The sequence below is a fragment of the Haemaphysalis longicornis genome, unplaced genomic scaffold (assembly GCF_048455015.1).
Source record: "Haemaphysalis longicornis isolate Haplotype H1 unplaced genomic scaffold, Haemaphysalis longicornis Haplotype H1 scaffold_1, whole genome shotgun sequence".
NCBI lineage: Eukaryota > Metazoa > Arthropoda > Arachnida > Ixodida > Ixodidae > Haemaphysalis > Haemaphysalis longicornis.
This window is the reverse complement of record NW_027526203.1, coordinates 348280872-348302121: the sequence shown is the minus strand read 5'-3', so window position 1 is coordinate 348302121 and position 21250 is coordinate 348280872. Positions and strand designations below refer to the sequence as shown.

Sequence of the window (21250 nt, the reverse complement as noted above, 5' to 3'; positions counted from 1 at the left end):
CCCAAGTCATAGGGGTGCATGCGGTACAGTTCGTTTTATCGTGCCATGCTGAAGCATGGGTACACACAATGAGGCCGGGGGTGTAGCGAACCTCTGTAACCGGAGCATGGAAGGGGCCTTTAATGCGAACTGGTCTGCTGACCGAGGGAACTTGATGAGCCCTTGTAACCTTCAGTCTTGGGGGCGAGAGTGCAGAGCCACTGGGAGTTCCTCAGAGGATCCCTTTTATCCCGAAAGATGGTATTTGTGGAGCAACTATGACTCTCTTGGCTAGGGGAAGTAGCGAGCCCCTGTAATCCAGTGTGGGAGGAGGCCAAAGGCTGGGGGTGGTAACGCGCCCCTGTAATCCAGCGTGAGAGGAAGCCAGCGGGTCAATGTTGCAACGTAATCACTGCGCTCAAGCGGTACAGTTCGCACGTAGTGTTGGCGTACCATTGCTGAAGCAATGGGTAGACCACTACCGAGCCGGGGGCGTGCACACCCCTGTAACCATAGCTTGGGGCTCGTTCTGTTGAACTTGCGAACTGGTCTGCAGGCCGGGGGTTGTGACAAACCCTTGTAACCTAATGTCATAGGGGCCAGAGCGTGGAAGTATGGTAATTCCACGAGACCTCCTCGAGGAATCGGGGAGGCCGCACAATCCCTGCCCAGGGAGCGTGCAAAACGGCCGCCACTGCGGAGGTTCCTGGTACAACTGGAATCAGGTCCTACGCGGAGGTCGGGCGGTCGGGTGTCAACCCGGCACTTGGTGATGCGATTGAAGCAGGAAAGCGGATCGAGATCGATCAACTATGACTTTCTTTGGCTGGGGGAAGATGCGAACCCCTGTAATCCAGCGTGGGAGGAGGCCGGGGAGTCAAGTTGCGAAAGTAGCAAGTGCCGCAAGCGTACAGTCGTTGTATTGGGAATACCGATTAAATTCGGGAAACCATTACGGGCCGGGGGACTGGCGACCCTTGTAACCGCAAGCTTTGGCGGGGCCAGCGACCTGATCGCTATAAGTCGGGGGGAGTGACATACCCCTGTAACCAAATGTCATGGGGGCCAGATGTTGTACAGTCCGTATGAGGCCGGGGGGGGGGGGGGGGGGGCCGCGCCCCCCTGTAACCTTGCTGTGAGGGGCCTATAGATTGATCTTCTCTGGCTGCCACGGGACGTGCTACCACGAGCTACTGGGTGTTCCGCCCGGGGAAAACGAGGAAAGGTGAGGTTAGTACACCGACCGGGGAAACTCTCCTGGCTTAGTAACGGCTAGTAGGCCCGGACCGATCTCCTCTGCCGAGCCGCCCAACCCAGCGGCAATGCCACAAGACTTGTTCCATTGAGCGATAGAGTAGGCACAGAGGAGGACATAAGAAAAGGGCTCGCAGAACAGCTTCCCCTCTGTGGGAGCCTTGCGAACGTGGTTGGCTTGCCAACGTGGATTTCAGTTAACGTTCGCATACAAACTTCCGGTGTCCGGAGACCGTGAAAAGCAGGTGTTGTAAGTACCCGTGTATAGTGGAAAGCTTCATTGGTGATTCATGAGTACCTTGTGCGGGACAGTTGATCGAGGACGTTAGTACGCATCGGCCGCAGAGCTGGGGGTCGGGGGCGGGCCCGACCATCGCCACTAAATAGGGTACTTCCTGTCTCCGACAGTTGGGGCCCAGTTATCGGACCCTATGGGTGAGCGGTAACCCGTGGCAGGGGCCGCATATTTGGCAATTGGCACTGTCTGATGCCCTCGCTGAGCAATCAGTCTTGGAAGAGAGTCAGACAAAAGGATTGGAGCAAAATTGCTTCCCTCATTCCCACCCTTTTTCCCATAACCCATCCCGATGTCCAAGTTCCCGTTCCCAGCAACCCACCCTATCCGGCTTTTTCCTAGGGGGGACAAGAGGGGTCCCCCCGGGCTCGTCCCCCTGGCGGTGGGTCGCAAGAAAGTCTTTCCCGTTAATTTCTCTCCACCCTCGTGTGGACAAAATTCTCTTTGCCGGTTGGCCTGTTTTTGTACTGTTGCAATTGGGTATAACCGGTTGTACTTCGTGTGGTACCGGGGAGCTATTGAAAGCTCCATTTACTCATGTAGACAACTATAGTTTAAGTTCCCTCACGGCGAACAAAGTTAACTGACGAGGTCGGAGGGAAGCACCCCTCTATTTCGGCCCCCCTGAGTTGCCCTAACCCATTCGCACTGTTACCGCTGCTATGGCGACCTTGTCCGGAACCTGTTTGCCACTGGATCGCCGCGCAGCAACGAGTAGGAGCGCCCCCTTCCTTTTCACACTGCTTTCGGCGACGCCAATGCCCGCACGCGCTCTTGCACATTCTCCGTACGCGTGACACAGAAAAGGCGCTCCCTAGGACACTATTGTAACGAGGACAAAGAAGTTGAAAGTTGAGCACTCTGCCATGCTGACCCGGCCTTGACGAAGACGAAGGAGCGAATGCTGTGTTCGTGCTTTTATAAACCGCTATTAAATCATCGCTCCATCTATCGCGCGGTCCACGTCCTTTGTCCTGCCGCCGCGTAACCCTAATAACTGCTCTCACAGTAAAACGGAGCATGAACTTGGCAGCCTAAGCTATCGAACTGCTGTGTTGCTTCCGCTGGCTCTGAGCGTAATGTGAACAGAGAACTGCGTAAGAAAAATCTACATGCATACAATACACATCTAGCCACTACATGGTGGAGCGATTTTCTTTGGGCTCAACTAACTCAAGCTATAGGTTCACTTTTGTTAAAATTCTGTATTCACGTGCGACGGTGGTTTCACTCACCTCGAAGAGTCAATAGTGAAGACGCCTTGGTTGTTTCCTTCGACAATTGAGTAGGACACCTCATCTCCTTCCGGATCTGTCGCCTGCGCAAAAAGAAAAAATAGCAACGTGATGAGCCATGGCTTCCACAGCATAATCACCAGCGAGGTTTGCCGTCCCCACCGCGTATAGGAGTTTCCTAATTAGCACAGCCAAGCGACGCATGGCGCCATCTAAGGGCAAGTTTGAAGCTATGTCCACGTGCTTGTGGCCCTCAGTTTAACCGCGCCGAACCGTTTGCTCTCGTAGTTTAGTAATTCCGCTCCTGCGAAGCAAACATCCTAACCCGGGTTCAAATCCCGTTTCTTTTTTTTTTTTCAAGGGTTTGTCATATTTGAATTTAACATTTGTTATCACGCATATAATTTATTTATGACATCTTTGTGTATTATAAATGGGATTTCGGGTATTTCCGTCGCCTTTTGGTCAGTTTCAGCTTCTGCTTTCTTGTACGTTTTTGTGGGTTTGCCCCTTTTAGGTCGGCTTCGGCTATTTCTGTTGAATATTTTTCAACGCCGTGGTTTTTAACCATTGTAAGTCCATTTTGGCTGTTATTTATTTCCGTTCGGGTGGTGTTGCATGCTTTTAGGTCGGCTTCGGCTATTTCTGTTGAATATTTTTCAACGCCGTGGTTTTTAACCATTGTAAGTCCATTTTGGCTGTTATTTATTTTCGTTCGGGTGGTGTTGCATGCTTTAGGTACGTTTATGCTGTGATATAACCCCATAGCAAGCTCAGATGACGCGTGGCTGTACTGACTAGGAAAAACAAAAGAGTTCCGGGGATCGCTTCGAGCACTTCCGCATTCCCACTACTACCAGCGCTACCCCATGCTGGCTGCCCGATGAGGAAGATGATGAAGCGTCGGTGACGAAAGCTGAAATCACTGGCGATGATGGTGGGGACGGCAAACCTCGCTGGTGGTGATGCTGTGGAAGCCATGGCTCATCACAAACGAACACGCGGTTTTTGTATTTCTGGCAAAATACTGAAGTCAGCTGGTGACAATGGCTTTCATTGCAATGTAGCAGCGTAAGTGACAGGCAAGCACACTCGCACTTGGATCATTCTTAGTGACTAAAAAAATGTGCAGTTTATAGAGAGGGCTGCTTATATAGAGCGCACCTTTTTGCGGATGGTTGTGTTCTGCTTAACTCGATAGCTAATCCTGATTACCAAGCAGCTCTCCAGTCCACTCTATGCAATATACGTCTATGGTGCAACCAATGGGGGATAAAACTAAACTTGGATAAATCAGTTCTGCTCTTTGTCACTAACAAGAAAAAGCCAGTACTAACTGAATACACGCTCTCTAGCCAACCTCTTCAAGAAGTAAAGGAATACAAGTATCTTGCTGTCACTCTAACAAATATTTTAAGTTGGAATGCCCACATTAAACAAGTTTCTTCCGCAGCTTTCCGCAAATTATGCAAGCTAAGGCACAAACTTAAGGATGCTCCTACGAAAGTGAAACACTTAGCTTACCAATCATTGATACTCCCGAAATTAGAATATGCATGCGTTGTCTGGGATCCTTATACTAAAACTAACATTGATGCATTAGAAAAAATTCAGCGGAGGGCAGTTAGTTTCATTTATTCTCTCTATAAGCCTGGTAGTTCTGTCACTAATGTTATGCTTTCAGAGCAGGCGTGGTCGACCCGAGGAAGTTGCGGGGCCGCGGCCAAAGTAGAGGCGACACCAACCGAGACGACGTCAAGGCCGCCTCGCGGCGAAGTACCCTAACAAGACCAGGGCGACAAGCCGTCTGCAGGCACTATCAATAAAGTTGTCGTACCGTACCGTACCGTACCGTAATGGTATACCATCTTTGCAGTCAAGACGCAGAATCTTGCGCCTAAAATTTTTGTACCTCCTTTCAAACCACAAGCTTGCTCTGAACCCAGACCCCTACCTCACACCACTAAGAACACGTCAGACCCGGCATTCACACGCACTTTCTTTAACACCATATTTCGCTCGTACTAACTTGTTCAAATTTTCTTTTTTTGCTCGTACCATTGAAGAGTGGAACGGTTTGCCTGCAAGCAGTTTACACTCTCCTGAGCTTATTTACGTCCAAATTTGAAATTGTTTTTCTAACTATTGCAACTGTTCCGCGTTTCCCTCCCCCACTATTTCCTTTCGTTGCTTTTGTATAAAAATGTTACGCATTCCGCTTTTCATTTTCTTCACTCTTTTGTTGATGTTCTATTGAAATGTTGTGTATGGTAACTGTATTATCTTGCCACTCCTGCTTTGGCCTCTGGCCAGCAGTATTTGTAAATAAAAAAGAAAAAGACGCCCGTTTAGTTCAACTGGAACGGCCGGAAAATTTGTTCGCCATACGGTAAGTTGATATTTAAAATACTACATGCCTTTAACATACGGCTGGGTTAGGCTATTGTCTACGAACAAACAGAATTATTTAAACTGTGAAAATGAAGTAAAAATAGTTAATAAATAAAAAAACGAAGAAACTTCTTGAAAATTACGAGAAAGAGATGCCTATAATAACATCTGTTTTGCTTGTTATGATGAAAAAAATTATTGTGTTCCTGGAGCACAAGTTCATTGGCATTTTCCCGGTTATTTTTTGCGAAACTTCCTGCTTGAGAAATTTTTTTTTTCTGCGAATAACTGACAATATTAAGTTAAGATTATGATTATACTTTAACAGATTATGACTATTCTGCTTGCCTCAGCCTCATATACCGGTGCGCAGATTCGTCTGCTGGCATGTATGGGCTGGACTTTTCTAGCACGTCACAGTGGTTAAAATCAGCCCGAGTTGACGAGCTCATGCGGTCCAATTAACTTTTTATGCACTCTTTGTGAGGGAGAAAAGCCATAAACTCCTAGCTGGTGCAAACTATGAGATAATTTGACTAGGGCGAATACAACTAACAGGAGTGTAAAATAAATAAGCACAAGCAGTCCGCAGGTCACCGATAACTTTTTTAGCCCTAGTCGTGTGGTGATTTCTACTACATTTCATGAGACGGTCCACTCTAAGAACTGTCCGCGAGTCTTCTTCCCCATAACGGCACAGAGAGGGCCAATCTCTGCGGTTGACGGTAGAATTGGCCAATGACGACCCCCAGCTTCAGATTTGACTCGAAAAATGGTGTCTGTGCAGTGACATCGCGCAGTGTAAGCATGCCGATTGGCATTGCGCTATCACACAGCGCAGATCACATTTTTCGAGTCGAACCATATTTGTGGCCTCTACATTTGCCAAATTTGTCCCCGCGGAAGCCGCGATTGCCCATTCACGTTCATTGTGGCAAAGCAGATTCATGGACGTAAATAAAAGCAGCAAATAGTTTCGCGTTATCTATTGACATTCAATATTTACATGCAGTAGAATGAACAATGCGCTCATTGTCATTGCGAAAGGTTACTCATATGCAGCTATTGTGGTCATCAAATCATGCTTGCCTCTTTTTGTTGGTAGTGGTAACACGCGAATTTTCAAAATTTGGGCCTCACCATTAAATACACACAAAAATGGTCGCAAATCACAGGAACCACGACGAACCATTCAGTAATTCTCATACCTTGAATACAGTATAAAAAAACTGATCTACGTCGTAAAGCACCGCACTAAAAATTATCCATTTAGATACACTTATCTTCTTCACATAATCGAGAGGTGCGATACCGTGATAAATGTTCCCCGAATTTATCTTGGTGCTCTTAAAATCGCGCCAAGAACAGCTGCTAAACACTGCCAGTATAAATGCACACTGCGGGCAATTGTGTGTTGTTTCTAAGTAAATATCTGAAGGCCGCTTCATTGGCGGCTTAGGAAGTCTACATAAAAAACATTGGAAACGTTAGTGCGCTGACTTGCGTGGCCCTTACCTTTAGAGTGAGGACTGCAGAGCCTACAGAGGCTCCTTCGCTGACCTGAGCATCGTACTTCTCTTTGGAAAAAACGGGGCCTCCAGTGTTTGGCCCGGGTATCACAATCACATCCAAGATGCCTTGGCTGAACCTGAAAATTTGAGCACACAACATGCGTACTATTAAACAAAACTCGGAGCTGAAGCAGGCAAAACTGAGTATATACAGCAGTATATACTCAGTAATATACAGTAATCTACGGCAATGTATTTTCGACTGAAGCAAAACCGCGGCTTACCTTCCGCCGGAGTCGGTAGCCTGCACGGTGATGCTGTACTGGTCTCCGGAGAAGACTTTGCTGATGACTTGCACAACGCCGGTGTTGGGATCGATGCGGAATTTGTCCCGACCGTTGTTGGACACGTGGTACACCGAATAACTTACGCGAGCAAACTCCCCTTCGTCGTCATCTCGGGCCAGGACCTGCGTTTGAAGCACGTTCCGGCCAGGTCATACACGAGAACAGCGCCCCAACGTGTTCTTCTGGCTAGACGTGACCGCGGTTCTAGACCGGAGTTTCGCCGATGATACCACGCGCACGGGTCGGTACGGTTACTGAGGAGTTGTGTAGATGAACATGGTCTTAGGTCATGAGACAGCGCCACGTCTTTATGAAAAAAGCAGTGCGTGAGGCAGCATGCGTCCTACGGGGAGAAACTGCTGTTTTTCAATGTAGAATGAGCAATTGCTATTGTACTCACCTACACATACGTCTGCCTTCGAATACAAGCTGAGTTTTAGCTATGCGACCAGCCTACTACTAGGACACAGGGTCCCAAGTTGACACAGTATTTGGATAATCCGGCTTGCAGCAGTATAGGACCAGTTGGACAGGGCGCATGGGCACACATCCAGCCGCGGAGTGTATGCACGACCCCGCACCGACGAGGCGCCTACCTGGGTGACGTTCCGTACGCCGTCTCCGGCCTGGATGGTCACAGGGCTGAGGCTGGGGAGCTTGGGGCTGTTGTCGTTCACGTCATTCAGCCGCACGCTGAGGGAGATGGGCGCGCTGCTCCCCTTGCCCGGCTCGGCGTTGGCCTGGTGCGCCACGACCTGAAAGCGACGTCCACACTCCTCGGCAAATTGCTCCCCAGAGTACACTACGGGCCTCGGGGAAAAGACACGCTACCTCATGGCTCTTACCCCTTCTTTAAAATATAGATTAAAATATAGATAGTAAGTGGGGCTAGAAAGAGAAGAAGAAATGGCTCCGAAAATGCGCGCTTTCTTATTATTCACTCATATTATTGATTATTATTAGACATTGTTAAGTCAATCATCGCTTTTTTTTTTCTAGCTTGTATATTCTAAAAGCGAATGAAGTGGTGAGGTGCACAACACGTATGTTGCTTCACAAGATTAATAAGCACCGCCCTAACCAAACTAGTATAGCTGGCGTTTATATATTCTCAAAATAACGAGGTACCAAGATGCCCGACTTTTGTGTGCATCCCTTGCTCGGGGGAGAAAGTGCGCCACTCGGCATGAGCAGCGGTTTCGAAACACAAGGTATTCGGGATGAATCCGAATCAGTAAAGCTTTTGCTGACGGGTGCCTTTTAGATTTAGTCATATTCATCTGAAAACGCAAACCAACGTATATTGCTACTGCCAATGAGAAGATTCGGGGGCAAAGAATTGACTCCAGGAGCGCAGGACAGGAGCGGCAGGAACTCAATGAGAGAGGCCTTCATCCTGCCGTGGACCTGAATAGGCTGTTCTTGACGATGATGATAACTTTATTACACAGTCCATCCTCTTTAAGCTCTGCGCCATGCAAAATATGCCCACTGAATAACTGTGTTGCGTTAAAGAGCTTCTCGAAGTGCGGGAGCTACAGTTGCGGGTGCACTCGCCACCCCTCGTCTGTTTCTGAGTGCTGGACTCATGGTAGAGTGTGGGACCTTCAGCAACAAAAATAATGAGCGAGGCCAAAACAGCAGCCGTGACTGGAACGGATGTAGCTCCAGAAAAATGCTAAACATCAGCATATGGGCCAAACGCTGCTACTGCACGATAAAATCAACGATAACGGCGGTATTATCAAAATGCCCGCGAACGAGGCCCCAGACCTCTTACATGTCCCACGCAGCCGACAAGTCGCTTTCCGGTGAAGTTACTACACGAAGTTACACGTCGTTTTCCTTTTCTCTAGGCACCAGGCTCTTTTTTTTGCTATTGGGGTGTCCTCATTTCGAAGGAGACAACTGACTGATGTACGCATGTGCTGCTTTCCTGGAAGCGGCAAGCCTGATCATTTGCTGGCGAAATGATTACCTGAAAAGTGTGGACGCTTTGGCTGGGTGGATCCCGGTCAAGGTCCGGCTCGTTCACGACCAAGATGCCCTCGCTGTTGACCCGGAAGGCCGTCGTGGTGAGCTCGAACGTGTATTCCGGCAGCGGGTCGTCTTCGGCCTGCCATAACAACGCTACATTAGGGAGGAGCATTGTCCCTTCATGTGAGCCTAAACACCGCTCCTGCTTATATACCATTCTGCAACGATATTTAAATGATGTGCCAATAGAATTATAATATCTTTGGGACGGCGCCGGACGATTGAAGGCATCGCGCTGCGTGACTGCAGAAGCCGTGTTGCTGCTTTGGTGCCGACAGTGTAATCAATGTAATTTGTGTTTAGGCTTTCTTACTTACAGGTCCTTGAGGTATGGTCATCTACCACACAAATTCCACTCGTTCCGTCTTTTTGTCACGATCATCAAAATACGAAGCACAGAGGATGCGACGCTGCACTCACTGGCAGGAAGCACTGCGCTGTGCGTTTTGAAGCTTTCGTGGTTTATTTTTCCCTTCCCTCACACACACTTTGGTGAGTATAAACTGGAGTGAGAAATCATAATCATTTTGTTCTGAGCACAAATTTTGGTATTGTTAAAACTGACTTCGTTGATACTTGGAATGTGTCAATTGTCTACATAATACACGTGGCAATGCGGAATGTATTACAGCGCCATGTTGAATATTGAGGCATACGCGTTGGTCACACTTCGCTACAAATCTGACTCTACTAATGCAGCTCATACGACCTTTTTTAACGTGCCTATTATGATATCTTGAACACTACTCATATTTTCCTAGTTTTGGACCACCCTACCAGAGGACTAAGCGAGTACCCCCTGCTCAGATGAACACCGCTCCGCCAAGAGATTTGAGCTTTGCGTGCCAAAATTAAGCTCAAAACCAGGATCATTTTCCCGCCGGTATACCGCCTGCGAGTTTTGCCACTCACGATGTCGTCGTCGCTGACCATAAAGTACAGCGGCTCGTCTCCTCCCGGCTGGGTGACCACGTACGTGCCGACGGCCGCGTTTTCATCCACGAAGCCCTCGGTGGCCGAGGCCAGCAGGATCGGCGGGTTGCTGTCCACCACCCGAACGCCAATGGTCAGCCGCGCCGTGGCGAACCTCCGGCTCTCGTTGTCTTCCTCGGCCTGCGCCGGCGATGCAAGCGAGCTGTCGCAGTGACCCGGCACATGACGCGCTCAATCGCGCACCCGGGGAACGCCGAAGGTGGCTCTAAGGGAATGTCGTTAACAGCGCCAAATGGGGATAGGTCGGGAAGAAGGGACGTCAGAGGGGCGCCCGGACGCGTGGCTGGTGCCGCCAGCACACATCTTGCGCAGATTCACAAAGCAGGAGGAGCAATCCGGCGCAGCAAATTGCGTCCGCTAGCGCGCCCATTTTACGTTCACCCGATCTGCGTGACGACGGTCATCATAGCAACTTAGCCAAGTGAGCAAAGTGGAGGGGAAAGCCATCATGGTGGGGTGCGTCGAGCGCAGGCGTTGGCGGCGCTGCCTAGCGGGATTGGATTCGGGGTGCGCCGTCATATACCCTTTTGTTTTCGTTGTGCGCGAACATATTACACTGTGCGCGCGGTGCGTGCGTGCAAAACAGTGTAGGTGAACTGTACAGCGTAAAAGTACCTCGGCGGCGCAGACAGCTGACGCTGCTCGGGCAACAAGCTGAGTTACTCCCGAACGCAATTTAGGGGACACCGCAATGTGTTCTAGGCCTGTGCGTAAGACACAAGCCTTCATCAGCGATGGTTGGATAGAATAGAAACGTACAGTATCTGGACGAGCGTGTACATTGTATTAGCAAAAAATCAACCGTCTTTCTCACCCACACGTAAGTAGGTCAAACGACTGCGCTCACTTTTGATTCGAAAGCATTGGCTGCCCCATTAAGCAGAAATGTGGCTTCCAGCGTCAGCGTCACTACTCTTTACAGCTGCAGCCATTTTCTGTGCTGGATGACAACGCCTGTTTTTCACAGAACGGGGCACTTAATGCTTTCCCATTTATAAAATGCGCATGGTTTGTAAGAACAATGGCAATGACAAATCCATTTCATTGCACTTCAAAGACACTTCATTGCTACTCATTCTATTCTGGCTTGCAGCAAGTTTAGTTGCTTTTTACAGAATTTGCCAAATATTAAATCCAGTTATTGTTAATGTAATGTAATAACTTTCACGGCCTAATGTCTCCTTATGCCTTCTTGTGAGCTTACAGACGTGCACACATTTTGTCAACCAGGTACGTATTCACTAATCGTTACGGCACTGTATACATTTCCAAAGAGTGCCCGCCAAATAGGCAAATTGGTAGCATTCACTAAGAAATGGGGTTTGTGCGGGTCCGCGCACCTTAACAATGATCTGGAAGCTTTTCGCCAATGTCCGGTCGACAGCTTTTAGCTGGCGCACGAAGCCGCTGTCTCTGTCGATGTCGAAGAATTCTCGATAGAACGATGGTGTGCCTGAAAAGAGACAACAAGCGACAAGAAGCAGTGTGTGTCAGACATTCGTGGCTTTTGATCAATGCATTATCGATGCTCATGGCAATGCTAGACGGTGAGCAGAGAATAGGATCCGACAGGTGCCTGTTGTCGGTTAACCTCTTCGAGCCTGCTGCCTCTTGCGGATACTGACAGCAGTGAACAAAATTTGCTTTGCTAAAAAACGAACCCTATTTAAAATCATATCTAACTTAAATAGTACAAAGCCATCAAAGAGCACGCAAGTGTTTCTAAGGCAAAATCTGTCAAACACAGGCGGCATTAGTGTTTTCTTGGCTTATCAAGAGAGGTGTGTTCTCTTGAGACTGCTATTTACGATGTTGGAGGGACAATGTTTGCAATAAACGCTTGAATTGCAGAATTTGCGGCTATCCGCAGCGGTCATTAATTAACTGTATGTCCTGCTAGGCACAGAGTGATGAACCTCATCGCCGCAAAGGACGACAGCTTCAGACACGCGTTGGGGCATGCGCTCCAGATAGTGCTAATAATGCTAATATTTTCTTGGGTCAGAAGCGCAAAAACTATCACACAAAGGGCACGTACCATTGACAAAGGAGTATTGTATCTTGGACTTCAACGAGTCCCTGTCCTCCGCCCTTATCTCCTCGGGGTAGATTTTGAGGATTCCCGACTGAAAGACAGAAGACATTATGCACATCATTAGCTCAGCATCTGTTCTAAGATGAGCCAAAAATGGTGTGTTTCGTCCGACATGTACTCAGCGCTGACCCGACACACACGGGGTGTTTGTGCCTAATGCGACGAAAGGATTACAGCGACGCAGATATCGCGATTTTTTACAGGTGTTTGACCTTCACTGAGAAAACCAAAAAAACGACGACAATAATATGCCTGATAGTTCAGGCTCTTCAAACGATTTCAAAGGACGGCGCGAAGTTCGTCTCAAACGTGAGTGATCTCATTAAAATGCTCCGAAAAATGGCGATTCTTCCTCGAGCATTTACACCGGTAAATCTCCGAACACGAGCCACATGAACCGCGCCAGCGACCACGCCACTTTGAAGGGTGTTGGTCATCGCTCTCAGCGCTCGCTCCTCGTCGCTGCTTTATCGTTGTTCGCATCCAACTGGCCTTGCGTGGTGACGCAATGATAGTTCCCAATAATTGCGCGTGCAGAGAATCATAGGCGGCGTCAATAAAATACCTGACGCGGCTTGTGCTCGGTGCTAGCTATCAGAACCGTTGGCGCCCCACAATTCGTCCACTTGTTTTAACAGCAAAGCTGTTTATGCCGAGCTTCGTCTGTCGGTCGCACGAAAAAAGCTCGAAGCCTCAAGAAAAAAAAAATGTGGTTAGGGAGGTCCGGGGAATCCAACGCCGAACCTTTACGCCCTGAAACCAGGAACCTAACCACTGCGCCACCCCAAAGGCCCGGAAATGGCCGGTTAACAGCGGCAGGGGACAATAACATGGCAGCCAAGTGGAAAGAAAAGAAAGCGCTTCTCGTGGTCGGAATCGAACCTGGGTCCCTCGCGTTACGAGACCGGAGTCCATCGATTGAGCTGTAACCGTTTTTTAAAGACGATAGTCTTTCTTGGGCTACTTAAACCCAGAAATTTTGGTCTGTCTGTATGTCTGTCTGTCCGTCTGTCTGTCTGTAACTCTATTCAGCCACCCGGCCAAAGTAAAACAATGCCTGCGCAATAGTCTTATATAGTCACAGCTAAATGTACCCGTCGAAGTCCGGTGTAATGTTCATACTTGTCAATATTGTTGAATAACAACAAGACATTACGCAAATATAAGACAACAAATTAATGCAGAAGTGATATTGACAGCGTTCCTTTATAAAAAATCGTACACGTTTGATTTTGGCGAGATTAAATACTTCATCAACTGAAGAAAAAAATATCACTCCGCCGTCGCCTGCTGTCGCCCGCGCCATATAGCTTCTGGCGGCATTTGAAGAAGTCAAGTGGCAAGAGTTACGAAAGGTTCCACTAGATAGGTTCCACGTTCTGCTTGCAACGCACGCGGACTAGGGAAACGCGGTTCTATAAACGTTGAAGTAGGGCGCCTCGATTCACACACGTTTTCGCCGTACGGCAGCGTTGGCATCGAGACACCCGGTTTGGAGCAGTGGAACGCGGGAAATTTAAAATGATTTAAGCAAACATTTGGTGTCTTTACCTTGGGAGGAGCGCGACGCAACAGGAACAACATGAGAGGTGAGCGGGAAAGCGAAGGGAGGCATTTACTTTGCAAAAGCCGATAAAGACTATCGTCTTTTGACGACATTTGCAACGAAAGGAGCAGGTACGCGGCCAATTTTTTTTCCCATGGTATGTACTGCACGACATGTCAATGTAGGAAATGATATTTTCAACTCACATTTACAACTATGCACCCATACAGATGAGTTGATTATAAGGTGAAAAACAAAACTAAAAACAAAAGTGAAACTAGGCAAAGTTTCGCTATGCAGTTTGAAGAAGAACGTTCTTGTGTAGGGAGAAAGCGGCATTTTACGGACACGTTCTATACAGTGGCGCTGGGAAAAGCATGGAAACTAGGCCTTTGCAGAGATTAACACGAGACAAAGTGAACATGTAATCTGGGGGAAAGCGAACCAACAAAAACCGTATTGAAGTGTACACTTAATCATATGCACAAACCCCCGCAAACAAGGTCTGGTCGAGAATGGTGAGGAGACTAGATAAGGCAAAACTTCGGCGAGGTTTACTTGCAAAAAAGCGCGAAAAACAGGGTGGGTGGAGCCCCGAAAATAGAAGGACCGTGCAACTATTTCCCGTACAAAGAGATGGGTTAAGCTCAGCCCGCCAGTTCAAATCGACCTAAAAAGGTTGTCACGCCTCATTGGCTCCATGTATAGACGACCACACAAATGTTGCGAAATCTCGGTGGAACCGCTGTATGTGACTCCGAACGCAATGAAGAATTTGCATTACATAGACCAATTTGGATGCCAAGAACATGTTACATGCCTGGGCCCTCCCAAAAATCTACAGGTTATGCGGAACGAAAGCCTGCGAATAACTACGAAGGGCATCAGTGCGCCTCCGCCAATAGCGGGCGCTCTGGCAGTAAGAGTCCAGGGGAACGCCGAGATATTTAGGTGGTACACAGGACCATTGGATGCCGGTATACTCGGTTGGAGTTGTTGCCCATGAACCGAACGGAAGTCCATATCTCTTGGAAAGGCTGACTTTAACACCAAAAACTAAGCCAAATTCGTTTTTCACAGAAATAACTTTATCAATACTTGGTTTATCACTGCAGAAAAAAGGCCAAATCGTCAGTATACTCCCGTAGGTCGGGTTCAATTCTGAGCATATGAAAACCCCAAATGCTACTGCATTGGAGCACACAGCGCCATAAAGGTTCAAAGTAGAGAGCAAAAAGCAAATGCGACAGCGGGCAACCTTGCTTTACTGACGAATGTATGGGCACGGGCTTCCAAAGGTGACCGTTAACCATTAGGCGTGTATACAGTTACTATAACAGAGACGTATTCCCTTGAAAACGACCGAACCAAGGTTGGCCCGCTCTAACAAAGGAAACAAAAATGAGTGGGAAACACGATCAAATTATATCTCCAGGAGTGCGAGCTGCTCATTGAATATTTACGGAACTGAAGGGCTGTTCGGGCAATGCGTACATTGGTCTGTATTAATCTGTCGCGCAGTCCACATGTTAGATGCTGGCCAGTAAGTACGCACATGGCAAACTGCAGACAATTAGATAATATCTTGGCGAAAATTTTGTAGTCTACGTTCGCCGGAGTGATTGGTCTGTTGCTATCCATGATCGCAATTTTTCGCGGTCTTTACTTTTGGGAATTCGTACTGTATGGCTTTTCGTGAGTGACGACAGAAGAGAATTAACGTCCAGACAGCGTTCAAAAACTCCAAAAAGAAGTGGACATAAAGTAGACTTAAAAGCTTTATAAAACACTCCTGGCAGTCCATCAGTTCCAGGGGTTTTGGAGACCGGAAGCTGATCGACTGCAGCCTCTATCTCTTCTAGGGTAATAGGCCCACTTAAAATGGAACTGTCATCATCTGTAAATGGCTCTACTAGGGAGACAAAATGCCCCAAGAGGTCCCTATCAATGGGATCAGAAGCACTGCCGAATGGTTCCTCATAATAATTATTCCGGGCGCACAGCATTCCCTTTGGGTTCGTAGCGCGGCCGTCGGCGTTGGACTTGACCGCGGCTTCTATAGCGCGTGCTTACGCGGTCCACTGTGGGAAAGATGTGAAAGCCTGCGGACGAAACGATACTGGCCTGCCAGCGAAGGAAAACTTACAGCGGCAAGTTCGGAAATAAGTGGGAGGTGCAACAGCCGGGTCTTCGATAAAGGGAGAGGGGCCGCCAGCTCCGCTGTTTCTCCTGCCTTGCACCACTAGTGCAAGCTGCGCCGAATCAGCTGCGACATGTTGGTTGCACTGATTGCCCCGTCCTGCAAATTCGGAATTGTAGGCGCAATGCTCCGAAATATCGGCCAGAATACAATAACCTGGCAGATATTGAGGCTGATATCTGGTTGCTATTTGATACATGGTTATAGTGTTATAGTGATGGGTAATCTCTCGGTATGTGGTGAGTGGGGAAAGCTCTACCGTACTCTCCGGGGCCCGGTTAGTTAGTACGCGGGCCTGTTGGTGAAAAAGGAGTACTGGTTCAGTCCCAACTTAAGGTTTACAATTTGTGCAAAAATACCTATTATCACTTCGCCGCAGCGAGAATTGACGTTGTAACTACGAACACCGTGACTCAGTAGCGCAGCGCCGTTGCTTGGTCGCGACAACGGGCTGTGCTCGGCCACTCAGTGACCTCCACTGACCACGTGTGCAGTGACAGTGCCGCCCTTACAATGAGGCCGCTGGTGACCTCGGCGCTGTACTCGACATCGGCGCACGCCCCGTGAACGACGCTGCAGCGTTCGTGGACGAAGGCGGGGTCCTGGTCGTCGCCGTCCTCAATGAACACCGTTAGGGTGGTGGTGCTGGACAGCCGGTCCGCTGGGTTGGACGCCGTGTCCTGGGAAACGAGCGCCGACACAGCGCCTCAGAGCCGCCCCCGAGCGAGGAGGGAACAAACAGCGTCTGAACATGAAGATGCTACCACCAGCATTCACGCAGCCCTACTGCACTTTGACACCGCATATACGCGCCAACCCATAAAGACACAGTGCACGAAAGGCATCTTGTAGAAGTTGGCTTTTGTTTTTACCGGGCAAAATAACTTGCATATCCGCAAAAAGGACAGGAAAAACGCAGTCGTGTATATATAGGCGCACGGAAGTTCCTCCATTCTCAGAGAGAAAACAAAGGGCGGGGGGGGGGGGGGGGGGAGGGACTTGTCATCACCACATATATCATATTTATAATACTAATTATTATAAGGCTTTATTGCATCTTAAATGCATGACACGTACGCTGAATCATGCTCAGGGCGTATGAACAACAGCGCGCAGTTTGTTGGACAAGGAGGAACTTTAGGCGCGTGTTGGCATGGGATGGGGAGGTGGGGGGCGGGGTGGGGTTCTTGTCATCACCTCGGCCATCCAACTTCTTCGTTTGAACATCGGCCGCCTAGCGACGCTGCATCGGTGCAATGTTTACTTGCAGGAACTCAACTTCCCTCGGCTTCCTTTTTCGCCTAAGACACGTGGTTTCCTGGCGCAAAAGCGGTGCTTTCTTCATCCTGCACACATTGCGATTACGTATTTTGTGAGGCACCAAATTCTGCCCTCTAATTTAAGTTTATATGTTCAAAAAAAAAAAAAAAAAAAAAACTCCCATGGGCCTGCTTTATCGTAGTTGGCTATAATAATCAAAACCAACGCGCCCTAAGAGCGGACTGGACGAATAACGAACGAGCCGTGGCATGCGATTTGTCTGAAAATTACATTTGCGTTCTGAAGCCTCTTAGTGCAACCGTTCATGATTGTATCACGTAGTGTCATAGCGAAGACTACATTTTTCGAGTCATATCCTGTTCTGGGCCTCGCTATTCGCCTACTCTTGCACTCATTGCAATAACCGGAGATTCAGATGCGTCGCGGTGAAGCCGACTCATAACAGTGTGAAATAATGTAAGCCTTACTTTCCGATAACAATTTCTGAAGGGAGTTTTGTCCAAGTTTAATGTGCCATAAAAGTAATAAAACCACGTCAGATAAATTGTGCACTGAGTGCAGGTTGCTGTTGCTCCCAGAATTTGAACGGCCTGATTATGCCTATAAGGTGAATTTTGTTTGTGTACGGATATCTGTGCAATTTCCTTACGGTTGCTTTGACGAGAAGGTGGTAATATTTGGCTTTCTCGTAGTCCAGGGGCCTCGCAATCGTCACCAGCCCTTGGTAGGGTAGGTCAATGGCGAAATAGTCGTACCCGTCGTTCTGGCAAAAGAAGAAGAAATAATAAACGCTTATTTTGAGCGTGTATACCATACACCTTCAATATAAAGAAAACAAACACTGTTCCATTTGGAAGCCGCTCCGAGGAGCCACACAGACGCTCAAAAGATTGAGATAAGTTGATACAAACATACGAATAAGGAAAAAAAAAAGAGTTTACAGTCGCAATAAAAGGAGACACGACCAGACGTGTTCCACGCCGGTACGCCATCTGGTAGCGATGCGAAACGATTAAGATGCAAGGCGAGTCGTTCGCCCCGACGTTTGGTAAGCAACAAAAGAAAGGAGTCCCGAGTCACCAACGAAGGAAGCTGGTAGCAGATTCAACTCACGTCGGTGCCGTCTCCTGGCACTGTGGTGTACTCGACGAGGCCATTGGTTCCCGTGTCCATGTCCATGGTGGCCAAGTCCCGAAAGATGGTCGTGCCCACCGGAGCCAGCTACGACGGGACCGCGCAATAGAAAAAAAAAAAAAAAACGTTATCACGCCCCGTGTTTTTTTACGCAAACTCGTCAATCTGCCTAGGCCGCGTGCTATGCTCGGTAAGTGGTGAGCCGAATCACTTGGCTTTGCAGTTGGTGTTGCACGCTCGCTCCCTCAGTTTACTTTTGTCGCTGCTATTTGTACGGCTGGCGTCTTACTAGGAATGCATAGACTCAAGCAGTTAGAGACGCTACATGCGCCTCGTCACAGTTCCGCTCGCGTGCATCTATAGGCTAGGGACGGCTGGGGTCTCTCTAGGGGTATCTGAGCTCCGGCTGCAGAAGTAGAGACCGGATCTCTGTTCCTAGGGGGATTAAGCTTATCGCTACGGTAAACCGACTCAGCTGCTTTTTGAGTGTGTGAAGCTCAAAGCTAGAATTTCGAATAGTGGCATGGGAAGTGCAGGTGCAACAAAAGACATTGGCATTTTTTGAACGAATGACACAACGCTATCTGATTGATTATGAAGTTTAACGCGCCGACACTTCACCGGCTATGATGTAAGCCGTAGTGGAGGGCTCCGGATTAAATTTGACCACCTGGGGATCTTTGACGTGCGCCGAAATCTTGAACACAGTGGCGTTTTCTCTTTTCGCCTCCATCAGAAAAGCGGCCGCCGCGGCCGGGAATCGAACCCCGCAACCCTGGGCTCAGCAGTACGACGCCTTAGCCACTGAGCCACCGCGACGGATCAACACACAATCTGGTTCTATATTTCAAAATTTGCAGAAACCTAGGTTCGGAACTGTAATGGTGATTCATATTCACCACACATCGCTGTGAACGCTGCAGATCGATTTCAAGGACATATCTTTTTTGTGAATCTAAGTTGCAAAAAAATAATTCAGTAGGAACAGACTATAAAAAAATATTTGAGGGATTAAGTTGATCTTTCAGAAGCTGTTTATAAATAACATTTAGTCAGCAACCCTCAGGCACTGGCTTCGGGGAAACAAATGCCAGGATTGGGAAAACAAAGCCTGGCCACGAACACAATTAGGAACAATATACTAGCTGGAGTGATACACAGTGGTGGCAGTTAAGATATGGGTGACTTGAATGGTTCGATTCAGCGCATGTACATACATAGTTTAGTTGAGCTCTTTCGGGCTGAATGTCTATTCCAATCTCAAAAATAAGCAAACATTATCCCTGACCCATAAAAGTTCACTACTTTATGCCGACTACCAGATACTACATTAAGTTATTTCTGAAGACTTCATGCTGCAAACACCACGACCTTTGTTATGGAAGTTACAGTTAAGTGAATTCCCGAGTTAAGCGGCTTAGCGAACTAACTCCTTGAGCACGTGCGGTCAGCTCGTAGGCAGCTGCAGATGAGAGTGAGCCTGTATGCGAGAGTCAACTTTTGAGTGGTACATTTTACGGTATACGTTCTGCCAAGGCTGGCTATGATGCTATAGAACTGCTTTCCAAATCTGTCTTCTTCCTACATGGCATTACATGCACAGCGCATCTCATCAACACACTTTTCGCTTTTTAATGTGCAATGTGAATCGTTTCGCTCTACTCACATGGTCTCTTTTGACTCGAGGAGCTGCGGGCTTCAATCTTGCACGCTCCTCACTTAGCATTCGCGGCTATTAAAAGGTCGCATGGCCGTCGATAAAAGCCCCTTCCTACAACTGTCTCGCCTGTTGCGCTTTGACGGCTGCGCCTCGCCGTATACGCGGCCGTGTGCGTGTCGATTGGAAAGAGCTCTGGCGGGTGTCGCTTCGTTTCCCGAAGACATGCGTGAAGCCGGCCCCGCGGCGCAGGTCAGCTGCGCTGGGCGCGCGCTAAGTGTTGACGCTCGAGGCGCCGGCGTACCTCTGAGACCCTGGTCTCGTAGTGGGGCAGCCTGAAGAGCGGGGGGTTGTCATTGATGTCGTTGACGCGAACCAGCACCTGGATGGCACGCTGCGAAAAGGGCTGCCGAACATCGGCCCTGCGTCACTCATCTGGGCCACGTCGCACGAGCGTTATCGGCACGTTTCACCCATGCCGAAAGGTGCCCCGCCGCCGCCGAGGGCCCCCGCACGTCAAACGGTCATCGCTACCACTGCGCCCTCTCAGCGGCGGGCACAGAAAGGCACCCGCTACTCCGACTGTGCACGCTGGCCTACGGCAGAAATCCCCGGGAGCAGCGGTGTCTAGCTCACTGATATTGTGGCCTGGGTCTTTATACCCTCACGCTATATTTCGGAAACGTTCCATAAAAGCGGAGGCTACCTTGGTTAGAGTTACCACGCCATAAATATTGACGGTTGAAAAAAAAAAAAAAAGCATCACAGGGAAAATCTGGTAAGCGGTGTGCAATGCCCTCCAATAAGACCTGACGATATTAATCCCGAAATGCGAGTATGCATCCATGCGTTGAAGCTGACGCTGTCAGGGATTCGAAAAAACTTCGTCTGTTCAGATTGCAGGGCCATTTTAAAGTTGCTGTCACTGACAAAGCCAGCGTCGAGCTAACAATTCGTGAACAAGTACCCCGCGGAGTATCCGAAACGTCAGATTGTGTCTGAGTTCAGCAGTGGTTTAAACTTGATAACGAAGCCAACAAGGTGAATGACAAAACACTTGCTCACCACAAGGGCATGCAACACTGGACGCGCAATCATGAGAGTAACTTCCACGTATATTGCGGCAACTTTTTTCAGACATCTGGGGTAATTTTTTATCTACACGGTAATATAGCCAGCTATCCCCCAGGCAACACAAATTGATGCCAACTGTGCGGACCTTTCTTTTTTTTTTTAAATTTTTAACGCTGCCGACGAACCTATGGAATCATTGTACACAGGAGGAAAAAAAACGC

The 21250-nt window shown here is 48.5% G+C and overlaps 1 protein-coding gene across 1 annotated transcript in view; it reads right to left on the bottom strand.

The window, feature by feature from the left end:
* The window catches only part of Cad99c (cadherin 99C), a 206807-nt gene that overhangs the window by 36707 nt on the left and 148850 nt on the right, over positions 1-21250 (bottom strand). The window contains exons 7-18 of the mRNA XM_077685562.1: positions 20260-20361; positions 18278-18385; positions 17814-17927; positions 16396-16563; positions 12081-12168; positions 11383-11495; positions 9962-10162; positions 8991-9128; positions 7609-7767; positions 6950-7134; positions 6670-6802; positions 2764-2846 (exon numbers count right to left, since the gene is read on the bottom strand). Of these exons, the coding sequence (XP_077541688.1) occupies positions 2764-2846; positions 6670-6802; positions 6950-7134; positions 7609-7767; positions 8991-9128; positions 9962-10162; positions 11383-11495; positions 12081-12168; positions 16396-16563; positions 17814-17927; positions 18278-18385; positions 20260-20361 (1592 nt within the window). The remainder of the gene's footprint in view (positions 1-2763; positions 2847-6669; positions 6803-6949; positions 7135-7608; positions 7768-8990; positions 9129-9961; positions 10163-11382; positions 11496-12080; positions 12169-16395; positions 16564-17813; positions 17928-18277; positions 18386-20259; positions 20362-21250) is intronic.